At 42.7% G+C, this 21,117-nt stretch overlaps 1 protein-coding gene across 7 annotated transcripts in view; it reads right to left on the reverse strand.

The window, feature by feature from the left end:
- The window catches only part of smtnb (smoothelin b), a 74,047-nt gene that overhangs the window by 21,234 nt on the left and 31,696 nt on the right, over window positions 1–21,117 (reverse strand). For 6 of the 7 annotated variants that reach the window (XR_007383046.1, XR_007383045.1, XM_048980604.1 and 3 more), the window contains exons 3-9: window positions 19,121–19,190; window positions 18,639–18,717; window positions 17,652–17,731; window positions 10,804–10,903; window positions 3,822–5,080; window positions 2,353–2,407; window positions 318–1,010 (exon numbers count right to left, since the gene is read on the reverse strand). Coding sequence is in view for 5 of the 7 variants with exons in the window: in XM_048980604.1 (XP_048836561.1) it covers window positions 318–1,010; window positions 2,353–2,407; window positions 3,822–5,080; window positions 10,804–10,903; window positions 17,652–17,731; window positions 18,639–18,717; window positions 19,121–19,190 (2,336 nt within the window). In the remaining 2 variants the exon portion in view is untranslated. The other variant, XM_048980615.1, reaches the window with a different exon arrangement.

Below are 21,117 nucleotides of genomic sequence, written 5' to 3' on the forward strand. Positions count from 1 at the left end.
CACTCACTAACACTACTAACTTAGATCTCAGCGTCGAACCACTGACTAACCCTATTCACTCAGATCCCAGTGTACTTGCAGAGGCTGCATCACGGGTCACTTATACACACTCATCAAGCCATCCTGTATCTTCACGAAAATCATTGCTTTAAAAATACACATCCATGTGCCACCTAAACATCACAATTGATCTAAAAATAACCAAATCTAGGCTAAAAAGTTAAACTAGGTTTTTTAAATAAACCTCCAGCACACAGGTTTCAGGTTCACCGCTCTGAGTGGCAGATGAAATAGGACCTAGGGGCTCTTTCACCTACCTGACCTGTTGCCCACTGTACTGGTGGCTAAACGAGAAGCCATACTGCCCCCTGGGATGGTTCGCCCCTCCTTGATCTCAATGGTAAGGAAAGTCTTCATGCTGGGATCTCCGTCTCCTTGGCTGTGAGCTGTGATGTCCCCTGATGTGCCGCTGGCTGCTGATGACTCCACTGCCTGGTCCAGGGTGCTGCTCTCATCTGAGCCAGCAGGGGCAGGCCCCCTGCTTTCAGGCTGCTCAGAAGCCCCACCCCCAGGGCTCTGCAACTGGCTGCCGGGAGCCCGTTGTGGGGCGGGAACATGAGGCCTGGTAGATGAACCTTTCTTTATGCCCACCCGGCGATGGAGTAAACTTCCAGGGCTCTCAGATGTAGAGGAGGAGGATACAGCACTAGATGGACGTTCCTCATGGGACCTCCCAACTCCCTCAGGACCAGTGGGGGTGTGTCCCAACACAGTTTTTCCTTTTCCTGGACTTTCGGACTGCTCCTTCAGACCAGGTTCCTCAAACCGGCGGGTCACTGTAGAGATGGGCGTCTGGCCCCGCATTATGCTGGCAGTGGCAGTGTTCCTCACAGAGAAACTCCTTGCCTGGACTATCTGACCTGAGGTGCCTTCAGTAAACTTGCGTACCCGGTCCCTAACAGAATTTGCTCGGCCGATGGAGAGAGCGGCTGCATCCTTCTTGTCACCTGCTGAAAAACGGAGACAGCCCTTGTGACTACCAGAGGCACACACACTCGTTCTCAGTGAATCTCCTGTCCCACCTCCTATCTTGACATGTCAGTTCCTGTACGACTTTGCTTCAGCCAACCCCCTGCTGTCTACATCAGATCTCTTGGTTCCACTTCATTGTGCTCTGCTCCTGAACATTTACGTTACGGGCTGCTACTTGCTCCTCACTTCACAACAAACATGCGGCCTTCACTTCCCTTCCCTCATCAGCAGGCCACCCTCTCTTAACACTACAGGGAAATGGACCTCTGCATCAGATGGAGAATCGGGGCCATTTCAATACCACCACTTTGCATAGTGCCCAAAGAGCCAAACAAAGTAGTTGTTATTTTGCAATACTTTAAACCACAATCTGTACCTCCTCTAACACTAGGCAGGTCAGTACATGTAAGTAATTTAATGTATTTTGGCTCACACTGACTCAGGACTTTTGCAGGGTAATTCTCTTATCAAGGAATAACGAAATTTTAATGTACAGTGGGACATAATTAACTACTTAAGCACCAGAGTGCAACACAGACATTATATCCCCAGATTTACTCACGGCAACTGAAATCACACAAGTGTAGACTACATAGATACAGTTTTATGTGAAGAAACCAGGAGATGTACAGATTTAATACCCAGCAGTATTGAGTTATGTCTTGTATTTAAAGCATGAGGGACTACAAAGAGCCTCTCTTAGGAGAGACCAAACAACAGGGAGATGGAGACAAAAGAGAGAGAGGATTGGGGGGAAAACAGCCAGGGAAGGTGCAACTGAACCTTTCAGCCATATTGAGGCAAAAAATGTGCAGTGGTTGCTAGGGAACCAAGACATGTTTACACCAGATGTAGCCCCGGGATGCCGAGAGGTGACCAAAGGCAGACACGTGCTGGAGCACAACAGGTCCCCAGCTGGCTTCGTCCTGCCCCTCTCTGCAGCCCCACCTCACACCATCCCACCATACTGCTCCCCTCCAGCCCCTGCAGGCCCCTCTCCGTATACGGTCATGTTACCCAAGCCTTACGGCATATGGAAGGGCAGGACGCCTTGATCGTCTGGCTGCTCTGATAACAAGCAGCAGCATCCGAGAAACCAAGTAATAACACCAGAGATAATTCATCAGATACTTTTCAGGGCCTATTTGGCAATCTTTCATTTTTTTATGATGCCTCACATCAGTGGCTATTTCAGGTTACTTATGTTCAGTATAGCCTCTACCTAGCACAAGATCTGCTGCATCCAGTAATGTTTAACAGGTCTTATTTGGGAATGTGTGCTCAGGTCTGGGTCTGCTTGTTATGAGTGTCAATCCTCACCTGTTTGTTTGGTGGTGCAAAAGGGTGACTGCGGCATCTCTCTTGTCCTTATTGTCTGAAAGAGAGAGAAAAAAACACCTCTTTGATTACTTTAGTCCTAATGGATAAATGATTAATCAGTCTTACCAGTTTTGTTATTGTCTGGCAAGTACTTTTACCCAAATGAGCTTAAATTCAGATATGAAGACACAACTGGACCTCTCTTAATGCAAATCAGGTGAAGATCTTCGCTGAAAGACAACAGTAAGTTTCTTCTGGGACTCAAATTGGGAACCATTTCATTCCATACGCAAGCCATTAAATATCAGTATAATTGCTGGTGTGATTAAAATAGGACCATAAACCAGAACCAAACCATCAAGGTTTGTTTTGAGGTGCTATCTGAGACAACCATCAAACTATGAGACAAAAAAAACTGGCAGCGTATTATAATGTGATCATATTGAAGCAGTCATGTGACAAGACTCTCAAGATGAGAAGACAGCTGGTATGTATTTAGGTCAGCCCAGATATTTGAGAGAGCCAAGGATGCCAGACCGCTGAAAGAACAAGGTTGCCAGGCAGGTTGCTGATTACTCAGCTTACAATTAATAAGTGGATTTTTAAAGTTACCCAATATTATCCTGCAAAGTAAGGCTAAGAACTGGGTACTTCATGCCTGGGATCTTTCTTTTTTACTTGCTGGGGATTAAGTAGCCACGTGCTGCTGGTATGAGGAATGTAAACATAGCGGGAGCATGTAGCCAGACAGGATGATAAAATGTACACAGGGCCTTTAAGAAACAACCTGAATAAACACATCAGAAGCAGCGGCAGCCCCGTAACCACAACCCTCGTCTAATAATGTCATGCACCCAGAATCACAGGTCCCCCGTGTCTCTTTTTGTTCCACGTCTGTGTGTTTATTCTGTGCTAGCTTTCAGCAGTTTGTCTCTCTTTGTGTTCCACTGCTGATGCAAACCAGATCCTGCAGGAGTCAGAGGTCTCTAAAAATAAAAAACTGAAGGCGACTGAAGATGCCTGCAGTAATCCGGAGCCCATCACATCCTGTGTGGACCACAAGGTCTCGCCTAGTGCCACCGACTTTGGTGACAGTTTGTTTGCACAATGGGGTTACTAGTCAAGCAACACTGCATGGAGTCCAGCGCAGTCTCAGTTTGACAATGCTCTGCTAGTACAAATTATTGCTTTCCTTTGCTGAAGCAGTAATGAGGAAGGCTGGTATCTATGTGGGGTTAACCAATACAGCTCAGCTTTGCCCTCTGGTGGTGACGAAGTAAAACTGCTTGCAGGGAACAATTCTGTATGGTAACCCAGGATATATTGTGCTACCAAATCTACCATTATCATTATATTGTAGAACAAATGTAAACATTTTATGCTTCAATGTGTCTTGACTTTGTATTTAAACAGCAGAAAATCCTCCTGAAGATTCAGGCAGAATCACGTTCCTTTTAACAGTGCAATACCTTTTGTTCTTTAGTATCTTCCCTGGTCCTTGGACTTCCATTAACCAAGCCATTGCAAGATGCATGGACACTCCTGGAGTAGACAACACCATCAGGCTGCTCATGAGCTGTATCTGTGGTGGAACTCTCACCACTGCGCTCACAAATGGGCCTTGGTGCACTGTGGCTGTGGCTCTCAGACTCTGAATCTGAGCTGGAGGAGCCACTCTTTGCCTTCATTGATGCCTCCTGGAGATCTTTCTCAAGTGAGGATATACAGCTGCTGAGATCCTTGTGTGATTCCAGTAGTCTTTGTGATGAAATGGAGGATCCGGACCCCAGCCACGACCCCAAGCCTGTGTCGGACATCCCGCAGTCTAGTCTGTCTCTCTGTTGGACCTGGAAGCCTGGGCTGCCCTCAGAAGATCCAGAATGGTATTGAGCTCTTTGAGTGGAGAGCACACTATACTCAGATGCCCTAGAATCCAGTACAGCCCTGACAGCAGAGCCTAAACTCCGCTCAGATATCCCAGAGTCCAATTGTGTCCTGGGGGCAGAGTCTACACTACGCTCAGATGTACCAGAATCCAATCGAGATGAAGAGGCAGAGCCTACACTCCTATCAGATGCCCCAGAGTCCAATCGGGTCCTGGGGGCAGAGACTACACTCCTTTCAGATGCCCCAGAGTCCAATCGGGCCCTGGGGGCAGAGACTACACTCCTTTCAGATGCCCCAGAGTCTAATCGGGCCCTGGGGGCAGAGACTACACTCCTTTCAGATGCCCCAGAGTCCAATCGGGCCCTGGGGGCAGAGACTACACTCCTATCAGATGCCCCAGAGTCCAATCGAGCCCTGGGGGCAGAGACTACACTCCTTTCAGATGCCCCAGAGTCCAATCGAGCCCTGGGGGCAGAGCTCATACTCCGTTCAGATGCCCCAGAGTCCAATCGAGCCCTTGAGGCAGAGCCTACACTCTTCTCAAATGTCCCAGAGTCTAATTGTGCCCTGGGAATAGAACCCACACTGTGGTCAGGGGCCTCAAAGTCTAACTGGGGCCTAGAAAATGAGTCCACACTCCTCTCAGATGCCCCTGAGTCCAGTCGGGCTCTGGAGGGTGCAAATTCCTGGCTCAGCTCAAATGAATCCTGCTGCTGGCACTGAGTCACAATGCCGTTAAAGTCGGAGGTTCCGGATTCCAGGCACCAGCGTGCTGCTGCAGGGCCTGCTGGCTCCCCTTTCCCCACGGTGTCCATGACCAGCGTCATGCCTGTGCTGGAGCCTGTAAGCAGCAATATAACAATCTCAAATTAGTAATAATGTAATAAGCCGCAAATTTAAAAAAATGTATATGGTTTATCAATCATTGTATCATTCAGCGTAGCTTTCTGTATTGTTTTTTGCTCCATTTCTACTGTTGGTTAAATATTATTGCAGAATGTGACAAACACCATGCTAATAAAAGATTATCAGTTTCTGTTTTAAACATGCTCCTTGAAGCATCACTTTATGCCAACACTCTTAATGTCACCACAAGTATTGCTGCCTGTGAAGATGCAGCAATGTTTCTAGGGCTGCCACTAGCAACTATTTTTCTCTGGATTAATGTATAGGCTCTTTTATCAATTGATCGATTAATCTAAATGATTAATTTTCCTCCAGAAAATCAAATCGATAGTTTAATTTATTCATTTTATTTTGACAACAACAAAATGCATGTTACTGCAGGGTTTTACATAATGCCAGCTTTTTTGGCACTATACGAACATTATTTTCACCCACAATCTGATAAGAAAATTTGCGGTATGCCTAATTAATGAGGTGCGTATTGTGATGTCCAGAAGTTAGTAATCTGTATAAATTCGGCGTATCCTCATGCTTATTAAATTCGGTTAGCAGAGTACGCCACATGTGACTGTTTTGGTAAATCATGGAGGCAATAAGCACTGAAGTCAAGGAAGAGACAGCCCAGCAACCACTATATATTTAAAAAGATTAGATATAGTGAATACACAAAGTAAAAAGATGTTTGTGGTGTGCTTTTCAGTTTTAGTTTACAATAATAACACTGGTCTCAACAAGCCCAATATGCACAAACACATACTGGCACCGTCAATCCACGGAAAATAAACCCAGATTTAAGCCTTAACATTTTCTCAAACACATGTTCAGTTGAGTTTCTAAGGTATTATGCAGAGCTTTATGGGTTTAATAATGAGTGCATTTACAGTAACAGCTACAATGACAAAAATATTAAAAAGCTCTCTGTACTAATTATAATTTAAAAACATGAATGCCCTAGCGGTCCAGAATAGCGCCTTGTGTGTTTTCTCTTCAGATGCTTGTGGTTAGCGCTGGTGTCCACATACTATGCCACTGAACTTTGCACAGTGTGAAACCACCTTTTTTGTTTAGTGCTAATTTAAGCTACTTCCATAATTACGTAACGACATTAAAGTAAAACTTTTGTCATGTATTGAAGCGTTTTAGAAATCATAATGGCAATTTCGCGACAATAATAATAAAAAACGATGCCTCAATTTAAAATATCGATGTCCATGCTTTTTGAGCATCGACGGCATGGACTACGTTGACTAATAGCGGCAGCCGTAATGCTTCACATTGACCATGTGGCTAACAGCTCATGTCAAACAACTTACACATACTTTGCATTTTGTTTTCCATTCACATTTGGAGTCCTTAGCCAACCAGTTACAATATTTGGAATTGGCAAGCCAAGCAGTTGAGTACGTGCACTTCCCCATTGTCAGTGTTGTAAACGTTAACATACGTCAATTTATCTTGCTGGTGATTAATCAAGCGCATACCCCACGATCACACCCCCACTGCTTGGTTTGGGACGTTGCTCTTCAATGTGCATACTGTGCACGTTCTGGCACTCATAACCAGTTCACATCACTTTCCTCAAAAACATTAATTGCAAATTCATAAAAAAAATACATAGCAAGCCAATTTGTTGCAATTGTCTGGAAACACCAAGATATTTCCATACTTTCTTTCTATTTTCCATACATATCCAGACTCAGAAGACACCAAAATCAAATTCCATACCACATACAAACCCTACATCTTTATTTTCCTACTCCTTCCTCTAGTGTGAAGGTATGAAACTGTCTACATAAATCCAACGTTTCATATGAAATGTGCGCTTTTCTTAAACGTAACAATTAAAGATAGAATACGCCAAAAAGAAAACACATTAGAAAAAGGTTCTTCTGGTAAATCATCCAGTATATAATAATTCTTTCACAAAATCCCTTTTGTGTCTCTAAGTAAATTATGACACTGGAATTGTCATTAAAGTGTGTGTTGTTTATTACCCTTCAAGTACATGTTAGGTATTCTTAGTGATGAGTCGTAACTACAGATTTATGAAATGTGGTTGATAGAGTAATTGGAGGGGGCAGGTTCTCAAGTCCAAACTTGGTTTTTGGGTTTGACTCAAGATGAAAGAAGAGTCATTCTTGGAAGAGGAAGTGACAAGCAGGCACAGGAAATGAAGTCAGGGTGAGGGCAATCGATAATGACATCCACAGTCAACTGCCAACACACCACCTCCTCCACTACCTCAGGAAAATGTCTTATTTCGTATTATTTAAGTTTATCCTTGCCATCACGTTGCAGCAAATAGCAAGTGGCCAAGTGTAGTGGGATCGCAAAAGGATTGCGAGGAATGCAAAACTATTTCAAAAAATATTTTCCCACCCTGGCATTTTAGGGGCTCTATAGACGGCAAACAACAAAATTACAACAAACGGTCTAATGCTTCTATAGGCTACAGTGGTACTTAAAAATTGAAATGGGTTAATTATAATTCAAATATGAATTTTTAACATCATGCTTGAATGAATGTTCAAATATCAGTTAAAAAGTGACAGCCATAACACATGCAGAGAAATATATACAGAAACACACACCAACCTCCTGCTCTATTGTCTATATCACTACCAAAGGGCAAATTAAGAAACACATACAAACATATAGTAATTTCCTGTATTATTACTGTATTATTTTAATCAGGTTAGGAGGCCAGTGTACCAATTGACTCACAAACTCATAAACAGAGCTGGGTGATATACATCCATCCATCCATCAATCAATCCATTTTCCAAACTGCTTATCCTACTGGGTCGCGGGGGGTCCGGAGCCTATCCCGGAAGCAATGGGGACGAGGCAGGGAACAACCCAGGATGGGGGTCCAGCCCATCGCAGGGCACACTCACACACCAGTCAATCACACATGCACACCTACGGGCAATTTAGCAACTCCAATTAGCCTCAGCATGTTTTTTGGACTGTGGAGGGAAACCGGAGTTCCCGGAGGAAACCCCACGACAACATGGGGAGAACATGCAAACTCCACACACATGTGACCCAGGCGGAGACTCGAACCTGGGTCCCAGAGGGGTGAGGCAACAGTGCTAACCACTGCATCACCATGCCGCCCCCTGGGCGATATCATATTCGCTTATTGCAATGAAGTATACCAAACCATAGTATACCAAAACAGTATGTGTTATGCTCCACTAACCCAATTTAATAAACATACTGTAAAGATTTGCAAGTTTATACAGATTAACTTTTGGCCGTCATAAAATGCCTCATTAATATTTTAGCCGGATTACTAATCTTCTTAACAAACTGTGGGCATAAAGAAACGTACATATTAGTACCAAAGAGCTGGCGTCCAGCCAAATGTTTCGCCTGACATCTGAAGCCCTGGTGGCATATGCGTGATATAATATTGATATGATATCGCCCAGCCCTACTCATAACCCAATTGTACATTGACCCCCCGATGTGAGAAAGCAAACATCATGACTGCTAGTGAGTGGGAGGGTGAAGTGTGTTGAAGCAACGCTATTACATTCCAGGCACCTCAAAACATATAATCAGGTTAGGAGGCCAGTGTTACTGAAAATGTCCCCATCCACCACCACTTGGATATATAAAGAATCAGCCCCCACCCTCACGGGCTAGATGTTCCCCACTGAGCAGAAACTTTACTCTTGTCTTCACAAAATCCCACCACAAAAGGCCGGCTATGACCTTGGCTACTTATTGTACGCACGGCAGCCATGACAGATCATACATTTTCTGAGAATAATTGAAAGGTCTAAAATTATGGCAGGGTAAAACAGGTTCACAGCATGTGCATGATGTTCCATTTTGAGAAATTCTGAACAATATATCTGTGAAGAAAACAATACTTTCACTAACCAAAAACAGCCCACACAGAGAGGCATACATATTATATGACCTTCATCCCTTCCCTCTAAAAAAATAAGTAAAACTAGAAAGGCAATTGTGGCCTGTTGTTTTTGTTCCGAGTTGAGTTCCCTCAGGAATTCCTGCCGACGCTGTGCATTCCCTCTAACCAACATCAAAACGGGTCATTTACCAAATCACGGCTCTCCTGCTTCAGCTGTGGTGGTCTGGCAAGACTGGAGCCCAGCCCCCATCTTTCTTCTTTGTGAATTTTGCCATTATAAATCCCACCCCCCACCCTGTCCTGTCCTGTCCCGGCCACAGACTTCCTGTGTCTGCTGCCAAGCCGTAACAAACTGCACACTTCCCATAAGTGTACAGCTGTGAGGCGAGGCTGCTCCTGTGTTTGCCCCCACCGCTGCTAGGTCCAAATTGTAAGGTGCATTAGGGCAAGTGGGGGGAATGTATTTCGGGGTGTTATGAAAGCATTCTGTCCTTGGCCAGATCTTTTTGTGGGGCATACAAGATGTATGTTTGTGTATGAAAGGTGGTTTCCTGCGAAGTTAAGATGTGGGATCACATTCCAAGTACATCTATTTATAATAATCTACAAGATGGGCCTCGAAACCACCTTGAACCACCTTAAACCAGGCACGGGCTGTGGAGACGATGTCCGCAGATCACTGGACTGCCAATAATCTACAAGGTAGCCTTTCGATAAACAAATTCTGGATGCTTCACCCAATCCAACTATGCTACTCTTCAGGAGTTTTGAATACTTATTTGTTTGGCTATGAATTTTCCACTGTTGTTGGATAGACATACAGTATGCATTTAAATGATACAGCCAAATGCCTGGATGCTTGTTGAGACAGAGGTCAGGCTGATGGTTACAAAGTCAGGCCAGATCTTAAAGCACAGAGAAAAGACCAGTAAATGTGGAACAAAGAACACCTTGGCCTCCATCACCTATACACACAGTCACACACAGACCCTGGAGTGCAGTGTAGTCGGGTGTCCTACTAAGCCTTGGAGAAGGCCTAAGCCAAGCTAAATTTGTTATCAGAAGCAAGAGGGAAATGTTTAGTCACGTTTTACTCAAACTGAGTATGTGCACTTTGACCTTTCATATATTTATAGTTCTCTGTATATTTTCTTTTTCCACAAATCAAACATACCATCAAACAAGACATTTGTAAAGAGAATCTCTGCTGCCAGCACAATTAAGGTTGTTGTCAAAATTAATTTTATAATATAATGAACTTAAACAGGTGGCATGGTGGTGCAGTGGTCAGCACTGTTCCCTCACACCTCTGAGACCAGGGTTTAAGTCTCCGCCATGCCTCCGCGTGTGTAGAGTTTGCATGTTCTCCCCACATTGTTGTGGGGTTTCCCCCCCACAGTCCATGCTGAGGTTAACTGGAGGTACCTAATTTCCCATAGGTGTGCTTGTGTGAGTGAATGGTGCCCTATGCTGGGTCGTTCCCTGCCTTGCACCCGCAGTCTGCAGGATAGGTACCAGAACTCTTCCTCCTCCTCCTCCCGTGACCCGAAATATGATAAGCAGTTATAGAAAATGGATGGATGTACCAAAACTTTGCATCCCATATAAAATCCTGTTCTGATGTGTTCAAATAATGAAAAGATGGATTTTCCTTCCTTCAAATTAGTGAAGTCATTTTTCATTGATTGAAGTCATTGATTGAAATCATATGCCAATAATAAAAACAGACAGCAGAAGGGGATCAGTGTCGATGATGCCGGTGAGTTGTTTACCTGCTCTGTGCTGCTCTCTGCTCTGTTTCTGCTGACTGCGCAGCTCTCGAATCTGCAATTTGATTCGCTCTCGCTCCCCCAAGCTGTCCCTGTCAAGATCCTACAAAATAAAAATTAAAAATTATTGACAGTCAGGAAGTGCCTCATAGCACACACATGCACAACTCAGTATCCCAAGAGGTGCCCTGCCAAAGGGCAATGTGCAGTGACCGAAGCTGAGCCTGAACATGGCTCTTACTGCCCCTGTAACTGACAGGTTCTTCTTTTTTTCTCCCATTCTATTTCTTTAAACCCACATTCACTCAAGTCCATTATTAAACTGCTGGTAGGTGGTCAGAGGTCTGGCAACCAGAAGGCAGTAAAAAGAGTAGATGCAGCATCGCCATGGAGATATAACTTGTAGACTGCTACTGTAGCAAAGGAGCCAGACTTATGTCCAGATGGTACTAGATTTATAGCTCAGCAATGGTACTTAGGTGCTGCTGCTGTACCATGCTGAGATTACTTTAAACCAGTACTTGACAGAGGGACACAGATCTACAAAGCCAAGTCAGCCCTTTCATGCCAATTAGGGATTAGTGCAGATTCCATTCCAATACACTGTTGCTCCTCCAGAATGAGGCAGGAAGTGGGATGCCTTCCTCTTCCTGCGAGATTTGTATCAGAGGGACCATCTCAACAAAAGGAACTCTGCCTAGGGTGTGTTACAAACAATCACAAATCTCTATTTCCTTGAAATTAAGATTTTAAGACCAGAACCCGCATCACTTTTATTATTATTGCCATAGGAAGCACGTGCCTCTGTATCAAGGGGAAATGGCTAAAGCCTGAAAGTTGGGCCAAGTAAACTCTAGCATGTCCCCCACGTACTTGCAGGGTTTTAACAATCATCTGAGGCATTTTCCTTGAATTTTGTTCCCATGATGCCCCTCCCACTCGTGCATGTTATAACAACTTTTGTTTATAAAGAACCCTGTAAACTGCTGGGAAGACTAAAATGTAATCACAGGACACTCAGGTCTGAACTTAATAAGAAAAGAGAGATGGACAGCAATGTGAACTGTGGCAATTTCAGGTGTGATATATCCAAATGTCTCTTCTTCAGTCTTGTTTTACCCCAAGTACAATAGAGCACAGTAAGACTCTACTACCAAAATAAAATTTATGCAAAAATGCTTGTTTATGTTTTGTTTTTCCCCTAACAAAGGTAATATTACTATTTTGGCATCTCCCAAATTTTTGGTCACGCTCTGCCTATCTTGACCATGGCAGTCACTGAAAATATAAACTACTTTGAAACTACTTGAGTTATACATGTACTTCTTCCCACTGTCTGTGAGATGGATTGGTATTATCTTGTTTTAATATATGATGTCTTGACTTCACATCAGCAATCGAATAATCAATTTTTTTTCTTAAGACTACATAAAAATGTATGTATGCAGTTAACTTAATTTCTGAATTACAAGACTCACAGAAAAGTAGTTCAAAACTATAAATGAATCAAACCTTGATCAAAGACACGAGGTAAACAAATTAGTTGTATGCATACAAACCTGAATTGGAGAAAGGTGAGAATTGCTCAATGTATTTTGAAGTAACTGAGTTGTGAGGTTCACGCCTACATTAACGAATTAGACAGTGTGGCAATCACCGTAAACAATGAGCAATCAGCCAATTCTTTGCTTCCAACAGTTGTCACAATCTTAAAGGTGGTGACTGTTTCACATAGAACCCCTAAGGGTCTAGCAAGCCTAATGAGTCATGAAAGCCTGCAGACAGCTGTGCATTTTGAAAAAGAAAGGTACTAAGCATACACTGCTAGTTAACAACCCTCACACGCCCTCTGGTGCTCCCTGTTCTATGTGAACATGAGGACACTTGACCCCAACAGCAGTAAGGTAAGAGCAGGCATTCTCTTCACAGCAAGGCATTTGTGCTAAAACAGACTCCGGACAACGATACCGCAAGGGTGTAAGTGGACTTCAGGCCAGCCAACGCCCCACACTGTAACCACCCACCTACACCCATTTCCAGTCTGAGGGGTTCGCCAGAGATATAATGTTGGAGAGGAACGTCCTGTCTTTGTCTTCAGAGGCAAATCCCATCCACCCCTGTCACCACCACTGGACAGAGGACTTTGCTAAATGTAGGATGACCAGTGTCCTAAATTCTGACCACAGTTAGGCGTAGGTCTAGATGCTTCCTGTTTAAAATCCCAAAAATTTTAGGCTGACAGTAAATGAATGAGAGAAGCAGATTTCAAAAGTCTGTGAACTTATGTGAACAAAGCTGTGAACTTCATAGTTTGTAGAAGAGTTTTAGTTAAATGGACTTTAATAAAAATGTCACCTGACAAACACAGCACACACACACACGTACACAAAATTTTAAATCTATTTTCATTAGCATTTTCAGAAAAAGTGTAACCCCAGAATTTTTCTTATTTTGGGAAAGAAAAATACGGTAGCTGACCTATCATTTGATCCATTGAATACACACACATAATAAAGAAACTCCAAACTCTAATTCAGTAGATGTGACTGTGAGAAAACTACAGAGAACTTGTCCAAAACCCAACGCCACATGTCATTCCATTCCCACCAGACAAAGTGGCCCCAGCCATAGCCCCATCTACTGCTGTCTTACTAGGGTTTGAAAGCCAAATTATTCCCATAATTTTCTCAAAAGCTGCTCTGCTCATGTCCTTTGTTCAAGCAGTGCCTGCCATTATCAGATAGAGAATAAACACGATTGTGCTCTCCGTCCTCCACCCATATATCCTGTACACAAACCATAGACACACACACATACAGAAACACCTGGCTTTTGAGAACTCCTGTCTGTCATCAGACAAACATTACTGGCAACAGCACAACGCCTGCAGGTATGTAGCCTACCCAGCCCTCCTGCACCTCCTTGAACTCCTTGGCCATCGTACCTTGTAACCTCGCACTGCTCATGCTTTCCATTCTGCTCCAGTTGCTGCCGGCATGTCTCCCCAAACTCTCTTCCTCAGTGACTGGCCTATACTCACACACACTCACACATGTCAAGGCCACTCCCCCACACCCCTCCTAGCCCCCCCGAATTTCCCTCTTCTCCATGTGCTGGCCTGGGAAGCCAGATGCTTCTGTCTAGCTTTTTAACTACTCACTCACACACTCCTTCCTCTGAAGGAGAGGTTCCACTTATAACCCATTCCCTGCTGCTCTGGTGTAAAGATACATGCTTTGGAAAAAAGAAAGGAAAAAGTTAGCATTTTTTCCCCAGAAAGTGGTCAGGGGAATGTTGTCTTGGGCCACCACACTAACAATTATAGTCTTAAGTGATATGTATAGGATTCACAGTATAGGTTTATGAAGTTGGCAAGATGGAAACTTTCCTCTTGGCTGACTTACAAGAACCTGAAAATAAGATTCAAGTTCCAATAAATATGAAAAGCAAACACCTGGTATTTAATAACCTTTTGGTGAAATGCAAACAAAAAACTCTGTTTTTCGAGAATTATGATAGTTTGGGAAAAAGCAAATAATAATAAAGAAGAATAGTAGACCAAAAAATGTATGGAAAGCCGACATCCCACCGCTCCTATTGTTTTTGGCAAGTACACCAATGAATGAGGCTGATACACACACAATGAGGCACCTGGGAACTGGATCATCCCCCCCCACTACATGCTGATCATTGTTGTACCAAGGATGTGTCGTCACCAGGCCACTTTGTTTACCCAGAATATTATGCTGCGTTCCATTTATCTCAGACGTCGGAGCTGGGAATGACGTCACACCAATTTAGAGTTAATGCCGTTCCTGTACAACTAGCCACATTAGACATCAGTAATACCAGTTAATTACAAAGCATTGCGTGGTATTTTGCACATACAAACAACACAGCAACATGTCCACAGACAAAGGTTGGACAGTACTGTGTGTACTACCGATTTAATGAGACACAAATAAGGCAGTGCGGTACAACAGTTTATTACTACAGCTTTTTACTGTTGATGCACGGAGCAGCCATCTTAATGTCGGGATTGTAGAGGGTCGTCTGGTTTTTCCAAATTGGAAGTCCGACCTCAGGGAGCGTTGCAATTAAAATTCCCAACTAGGAATTTGAAAATTCCAACTTCCCTATTCAAATGAAATACACTATTACAAGCCAGCAGCACATATATACTTTAAGTGGGGGGTGTACCACAGAAGGGGTTCACATAAGTCAGGACATATGCACAGTGACAGACACATACAAACAGATGTTTGCATTCATAACTGTGCGGGCAATTCACACTAAGTATCATTTTTCATTAATTATGAGTCCCAACATCAAACCATGAAAACTGCGAACCAAATAAAACTGATAAAGAAACTTCAGACATCCACATCAACACCAAGATGGTAGAATTTCCAGGGTTATCTATAACAGGCTATCTTTCTGAAGACTTTGGAAATTCACAGACACTGAGATTCAAATGTACAGATGGTAATTTACACTGCAAAATATATGCAGACCAAAGACTGAATACAAACACCCTTTCTACCCTATGACAAAAAATAGCTTGTGGATTTGAAGAATGGTTGACTGAAAAAGTCAATACTAGCATTTATGTTATTCCTCACTATAAGATTATAAAAAAGATGGCTACAAACTAAAATGAAATGTTTGTACTGTAATGGCACATACCTGTATATGTTTCTGAATGAGTTTTATCGGCATTTTGATTTTCATTTGAATTCTAACTTTGTTTTAGGTGTGACTTCATTAGTTTTTACTTTAAAGATGTAAATCTATGTAGTTGTTATACATTTTAGTTTAGGTTTTACTAATTTTATTTCTAGGGATTGATGGAAACTTGTAAGTCTTTGCTAGCTACTACAAAATGTTGCAATGTAGCACTCTTGCCCATTTCTATGGTTCATCTGCATTTGCAAGACAGGCCCAAAGATAAACAAATTACTTCTGCTAAATAGTATTTAAAATAAGTAACAGGAAGTATGTGACATTTGTTTTTATTTCAGCTGGTTTTGGAAGCAATATTGAAAATCTTTGTTTAGCTGTAGTTATTTTATTTTTATAACTCATTTTGTTTATGGAAATGTTTTTTACGATTATAACCCTGACTTGTGCATGGGAAAATTCTTGTTTATTTTTAGAACATCCATATCACTCTTCATAAATATGACTTTTAAGAACAGTTTTACACTACAGTGCTACACCAGGCCTGACACCAAAGTACACAGTTGCATGGCATGTTGGTGCTAGAAGTATGAACATTCAGGATCATGCATGGTCACTGTCACTATGCACACCCGCTTTCATATGAAGTATGAATCAGCCTTGAGAGTCTTGACAAGTAATCTCTTTACAGCCTCTATACAGATAGCGACATAAAATTTTGCTTGATATAAAACTTGAGCTCTTGAGGACCTAAACAGCAATGTGTTGTTCTACGTTAAAACTCAAGAGGGCAGTAGTTAACACAAGCATTGAGGAGAATGGAAACCCTGTCTTGAGGGAGCAGCTTTGCTCTTATGCCAATGTTAAACCAACATTCTAATTTCACATTTCATGAGACAGCAGACTGTGTAAACAGCCATGTTGGAAATGACAGACTTGCTGTGGGGCGTCATATTCAATTTATGAACTTGGAAAAGCAGTATGGTGCTTTTCTGAGCTGACCCAGCCAGGGTTTAGGGCCGAGTAAACATTTTTTCCCTTTAGTCTTATGGCAGCTTCCAAAGCTTACGTGGGCAGCTGGCACCACTGCAGAAGCCATAAACCTCGCTAATGTCTTCTCAATACGTATGGAGAATAGTCACCACACAAAGCATCCCAAGACCGCCAGCACCGATGCACATCTGAGGCGGACCTGCTGGGTATTTCTGTTCACTTCATTTTTGTCGTTGCCCGTGGCAGTAAAACAGTCTCAGCCCCATCTTCTCTCATACACAAGTATATTAAGCACCCACAAAACACTGTGTGTGTTTCACATTTTACAAAAGGAAACATATAATTTTACATTATCAATTAACTTCGAAATATAGAAATAGGAGAAATGACAGGGGTCCAGCAACTGTTCTTAAAAACTGTTCTTAAAAGTTAGTTTATATCCATCCATCATCCAATTATTTACCCTGTTTAAATGGGAGGGTGCTGTAGCCTATCCCAAGCAGTACAGAGCATAGGGCTGGGTAACACCCAAGATAGGATACCAGTACATTGCAAGGCACTTCTGAGCACACATAGACACAACAATACACTATGGCCAACTGAGGGATATCAGTTAGAACTGCTTGTCTTTGAACTATAAAAAAACCCACATAACATGGAAAAAAACACACACAGTCACACACAGACTTGTAATTCAAAGCCATAACCCTGGAGGTATGAGGCAACAGTACTGCCCATTGAGCCACCATAAGGCCCAGTTAGCCTCTGTGTATCCAGTTATGTATCCAAATGGATTTAGCTTCCATTCCATCATTATATCCATTTAGCCACTTAGTTATTTTAAATCAATTCATTTTATTCAGAAGGGGTGGAACAGTAGCACCTTGGGTAGCAATGTAGCCTCATACCTCTAGGGGTCCTGCCCCATGCTTGTGTAAATGTGTGTGCCATGGGCTGGCATCCTGTCCTGGGTCTTATAGAAAATGCCCCGGGCTCCTCACAACCTTACACCGAAGAAGTGATTATGGAAGCTGGATGAAAATTACATTAACTTTCTTAATGGTACAATTAAGGGACCCCTGAGAACCAGACTCATCTTTGACAATCCAGTATTCCTCTACTACTCTTCTGCTGGATGCGTGTGTGATTGAGGCAGGACTGCCTGCTTGCATGCTCACCACTCTGGCCAGGCTGCTGTACATCTCTCCAGATCCAGCCTTATCCTGTTGATTGGGTCCTTTGACTCTCTCGATGGCACCTGGGAAAAACACACATTGGCATTAATTCTGCGAACTCTGCTTGAGCATCAAGTAGTTCCTGCTAACCCCCTGAGCTGAAATGAGACATACTGGCTGACTCAGAGCTCTTGTGTCCAGACAGACACAGGGGCAGGAGGAAATCCTGTGACAAGGATATCAAACATGGATAGAGTATGACTAACCTTCCTACCACTTCGGCAACTGCCAAATATTTATCATCCAATGTGAAGCAATACTGTACTGAAGCTGGTAAATGAGTCAGCATTAGCAAGACTGAGAGAAAGGAAATTAGTGTGGAATGTGTCTGACAGCTGATTTATTTATGTTGAGGTTGGGTGATAAGGGTAACACCTCCCTGCAGTCTGATTCAGGAAAAATGTAGAAGAGGATAAAGTAGATGCTCATCTAGAGTCAGTTTTGAGGCTCTTTTTTCTAAGATAACCTTTGTTGGTTAAGGTAAAGATGAGGTGAAGGAAAGCTCTGAACAGTAAACACAGTGTGTAGGGTAGTGCAGTCTGGAACAGCAGAGTGAAGAAGCAGACCGTGTAGAAGAATGGTTGGAATCTACTATCTGTTCTGATCATCACAGGTACAAGGCTCTTTGTCTGATAAGTGCTCTAAAGGGTTTAGTCCTGGTCACGCGACAGCTATTGAAAGGGGGGGTTCAAAGTAACAAAGTCTTTGAAGCAGAGAGGGGCACAGACTCAGAGGCCCAGGTACTCAGCCCATTCTCTAACTAACTTTATGGTTGAAGGAAGCACTGAAATGATTTCCTCTAGAAAAGCTTTCTGCTTGTTTTAGTCATCTGTCCCTCTTGCATCTGTAAACCCCCTGAACTCCCTTAAAAAATAGACACGCAAGGTAAACCAACTCAGTAAAAGAACTGAAAGATGTGGCGAGACTTACTCTGCAGTTCCTTGTCCCTCAGTTGGCGGATTGCCGCTCGGATTAGCTTCCTCTCCTCGTATTCACTGGCACCACGCAGCTATAGATGTGCAGACAGTGAAGCAGATGAAGGGAGACACACAGATGGAAAGAAAAGAAGACACAGAGAGTCAGACAGAGAGAGACTCCACATGAACACAGTCAGTGGCATGCTCAAATCAACTGAACTGACAATATAACAGGGAGTCAAACCACCTTTAAGTTAAGATAAAAATCAAAAATGACACAAGTCTGGAGGAATGTATTGTTGCTTGTTTATTACGTGGCATGCCACATTATAGTAAAAAGGGCAAGCTCAGAAATAACTGCTTAGTATAAACCTGTTATTCTACATATAAGAGGGAGTCTATGTACCTCCAGAGTCCATAGACTGTATGTTTGTGTGTGTTTTTGGATATGAGCATTTTGTTTGTGCAAATGTCCTCCCGCAATTGCAAACTCACCAGTTTGGTGAGCTCTTCAATGTCCTGGATGGCCTGCAGCTTCCCAGATAGCAAATCCAGAGTGTCGGTCCTGATCACACATAGCTCTGTGTCAGTATTCCACATATTCCAACCTCAGTGCTTGCTGCATAATACCTGAACATTTCAGGGTATCGAGGGTGCCACCCCTCACATACATTTAGGGTTTTTCAAACATGACTCTCCTGCCTTGGAGCATGACAGGAAGGGGGGACCACCCAATGGCTTCTCTTGGCTAAGGGAGGAACAGTAGCTAGCTCCCAAGAAAAGAATTTCATAAAGTGAGACGGAAAATGTGACTGCTTCAGTAAAGCGCTTGAGGAGGAGTGCTATCCACCGTACTTCCCCCTCAGTTTCCCACCAAAAAGCTATTTAACCTCAATCTGCCATTCTCGTCTCTCATTTTCCACCACATTCCCAAGGTTTTTGAACTTGAGGAGCACTGAGGAGAGATTTTTCACATTCTCCAGCAGCAGCACATTGGATAGCTATCAGAAGCAAGTGTTTGCAAGGCTGCTAAACCACAACAATACTCATAAAACGATAAATAATGGTGCGGGTGGAGCGCACACATTAGGCCTAGAAGGTCCAATGTTATTATTCAAATAAAAATGTTAAAAACATTTATGTGAAGTTGATGGAAAAAAAATCTAAATTTTTTTACAGATTTATGTAAGGTAGTATTAGTCAACTAACACACGTTTCCTCATTTTTGTTTTGCCTAATGGCCCTTGTCATTTAACGTAGAATAAGAAATATGCCGGCAGTCTACCATGAATTTATTTAGCTAGCCAGAATGGCTGAAACTAGCCAATAAAAACACTTGTGAAATAATGTGTGAATGACTAGAAGAATGTAATGATACAGTAATTCCCAAAAACCTGAAAAGAGCAGTCTAGTAGCTGTTTGGATCTCATCTGCAATTTTTTTGCCCCAAACTTTCAGAATTCCAGAATAGCGTTACTTTTGAAAACACCATCAAGACAGAATGTACGTGGTATAATGTCTAGATGGTTGCTGCTGGAGTTTCTGTGCTGTGGATAGCTAAATAAATAAAATGGGTATATGTTATGGTCTCCTCGTCATTTTCCTCACTTAGGATAGTAGTAGGCTAATGGGGTTTCACCTTTCACAGTCAGTTGCACACAATGAGCTTAGGCTACGGTGTGATGATGGACTAGGCTTATAGCATAATTCTAGAATTAATAGAACACCTATCATTTGAAGAAATTCAATCATAAATGCCTTTTTAAAAGAAGTGTCCCAGCTCTAACACACACACACATGCATGCACACACATACAGCTGATTGTGTCCAATGGAGATACAGCTGCACCGAGTCATTTAACTGTTTGCATTTTCTAATTTGTGTCTGCAGGTTTGGCCTTTAGGACACACTGAGCATCTTATCTGCACTGACAGAGAGGTTCATCCACATGGCTCAGGCAGATGGAAAAACTGACAGCTGCTCAGAATTGAAGCGTCACTGTGCTTATTGCAATAATAACTGCTTTTGCTTTTCATTAACTAGCACTAGCATTGTTCCTACCAAAGGTAGCTAACAGTTGTCCTGTTTTCTTTCTGAAATTGAGCCCTTCTATCATTATTACTTGATTTAGTTATGGAATTATGCTGCTCTTCATTTGTTTAATGCTTTTTGTCCTATATACCTCATTACTTCCATGCTGGCTGGTCAGGCAACTGTTTTGAGAACTGAAATGCTGGAGTGGAATGCACCAGCACGTTGCCCTCTGAACTAGGTGTGTATGTGTGTGTGGATATTTATATATTACATTGCGGGGACCAAATGTAATAAAGACCTGTTATTTTGATGTTATGGGAACATTTTTCCATTCTCACAAGGGGAAATTAAATTTCATAAAAATCTGTGGATGCAAAAAAACTAACCATACCAAGTCTTCTATTTTGTTTGGTTACTTATGGTTGTGGTTAGGGCTGGGTAGAGTTTACGGATGTCAT

This window comes from Brienomyrus brachyistius, chromosome 2 (genome assembly GCF_023856365.1).
Source record: "Brienomyrus brachyistius isolate T26 chromosome 2, BBRACH_0.4, whole genome shotgun sequence".
NCBI classification, from domain to species: Eukaryota; Metazoa; Chordata; class Actinopteri; order Osteoglossiformes; family Mormyridae; genus Brienomyrus; species Brienomyrus brachyistius.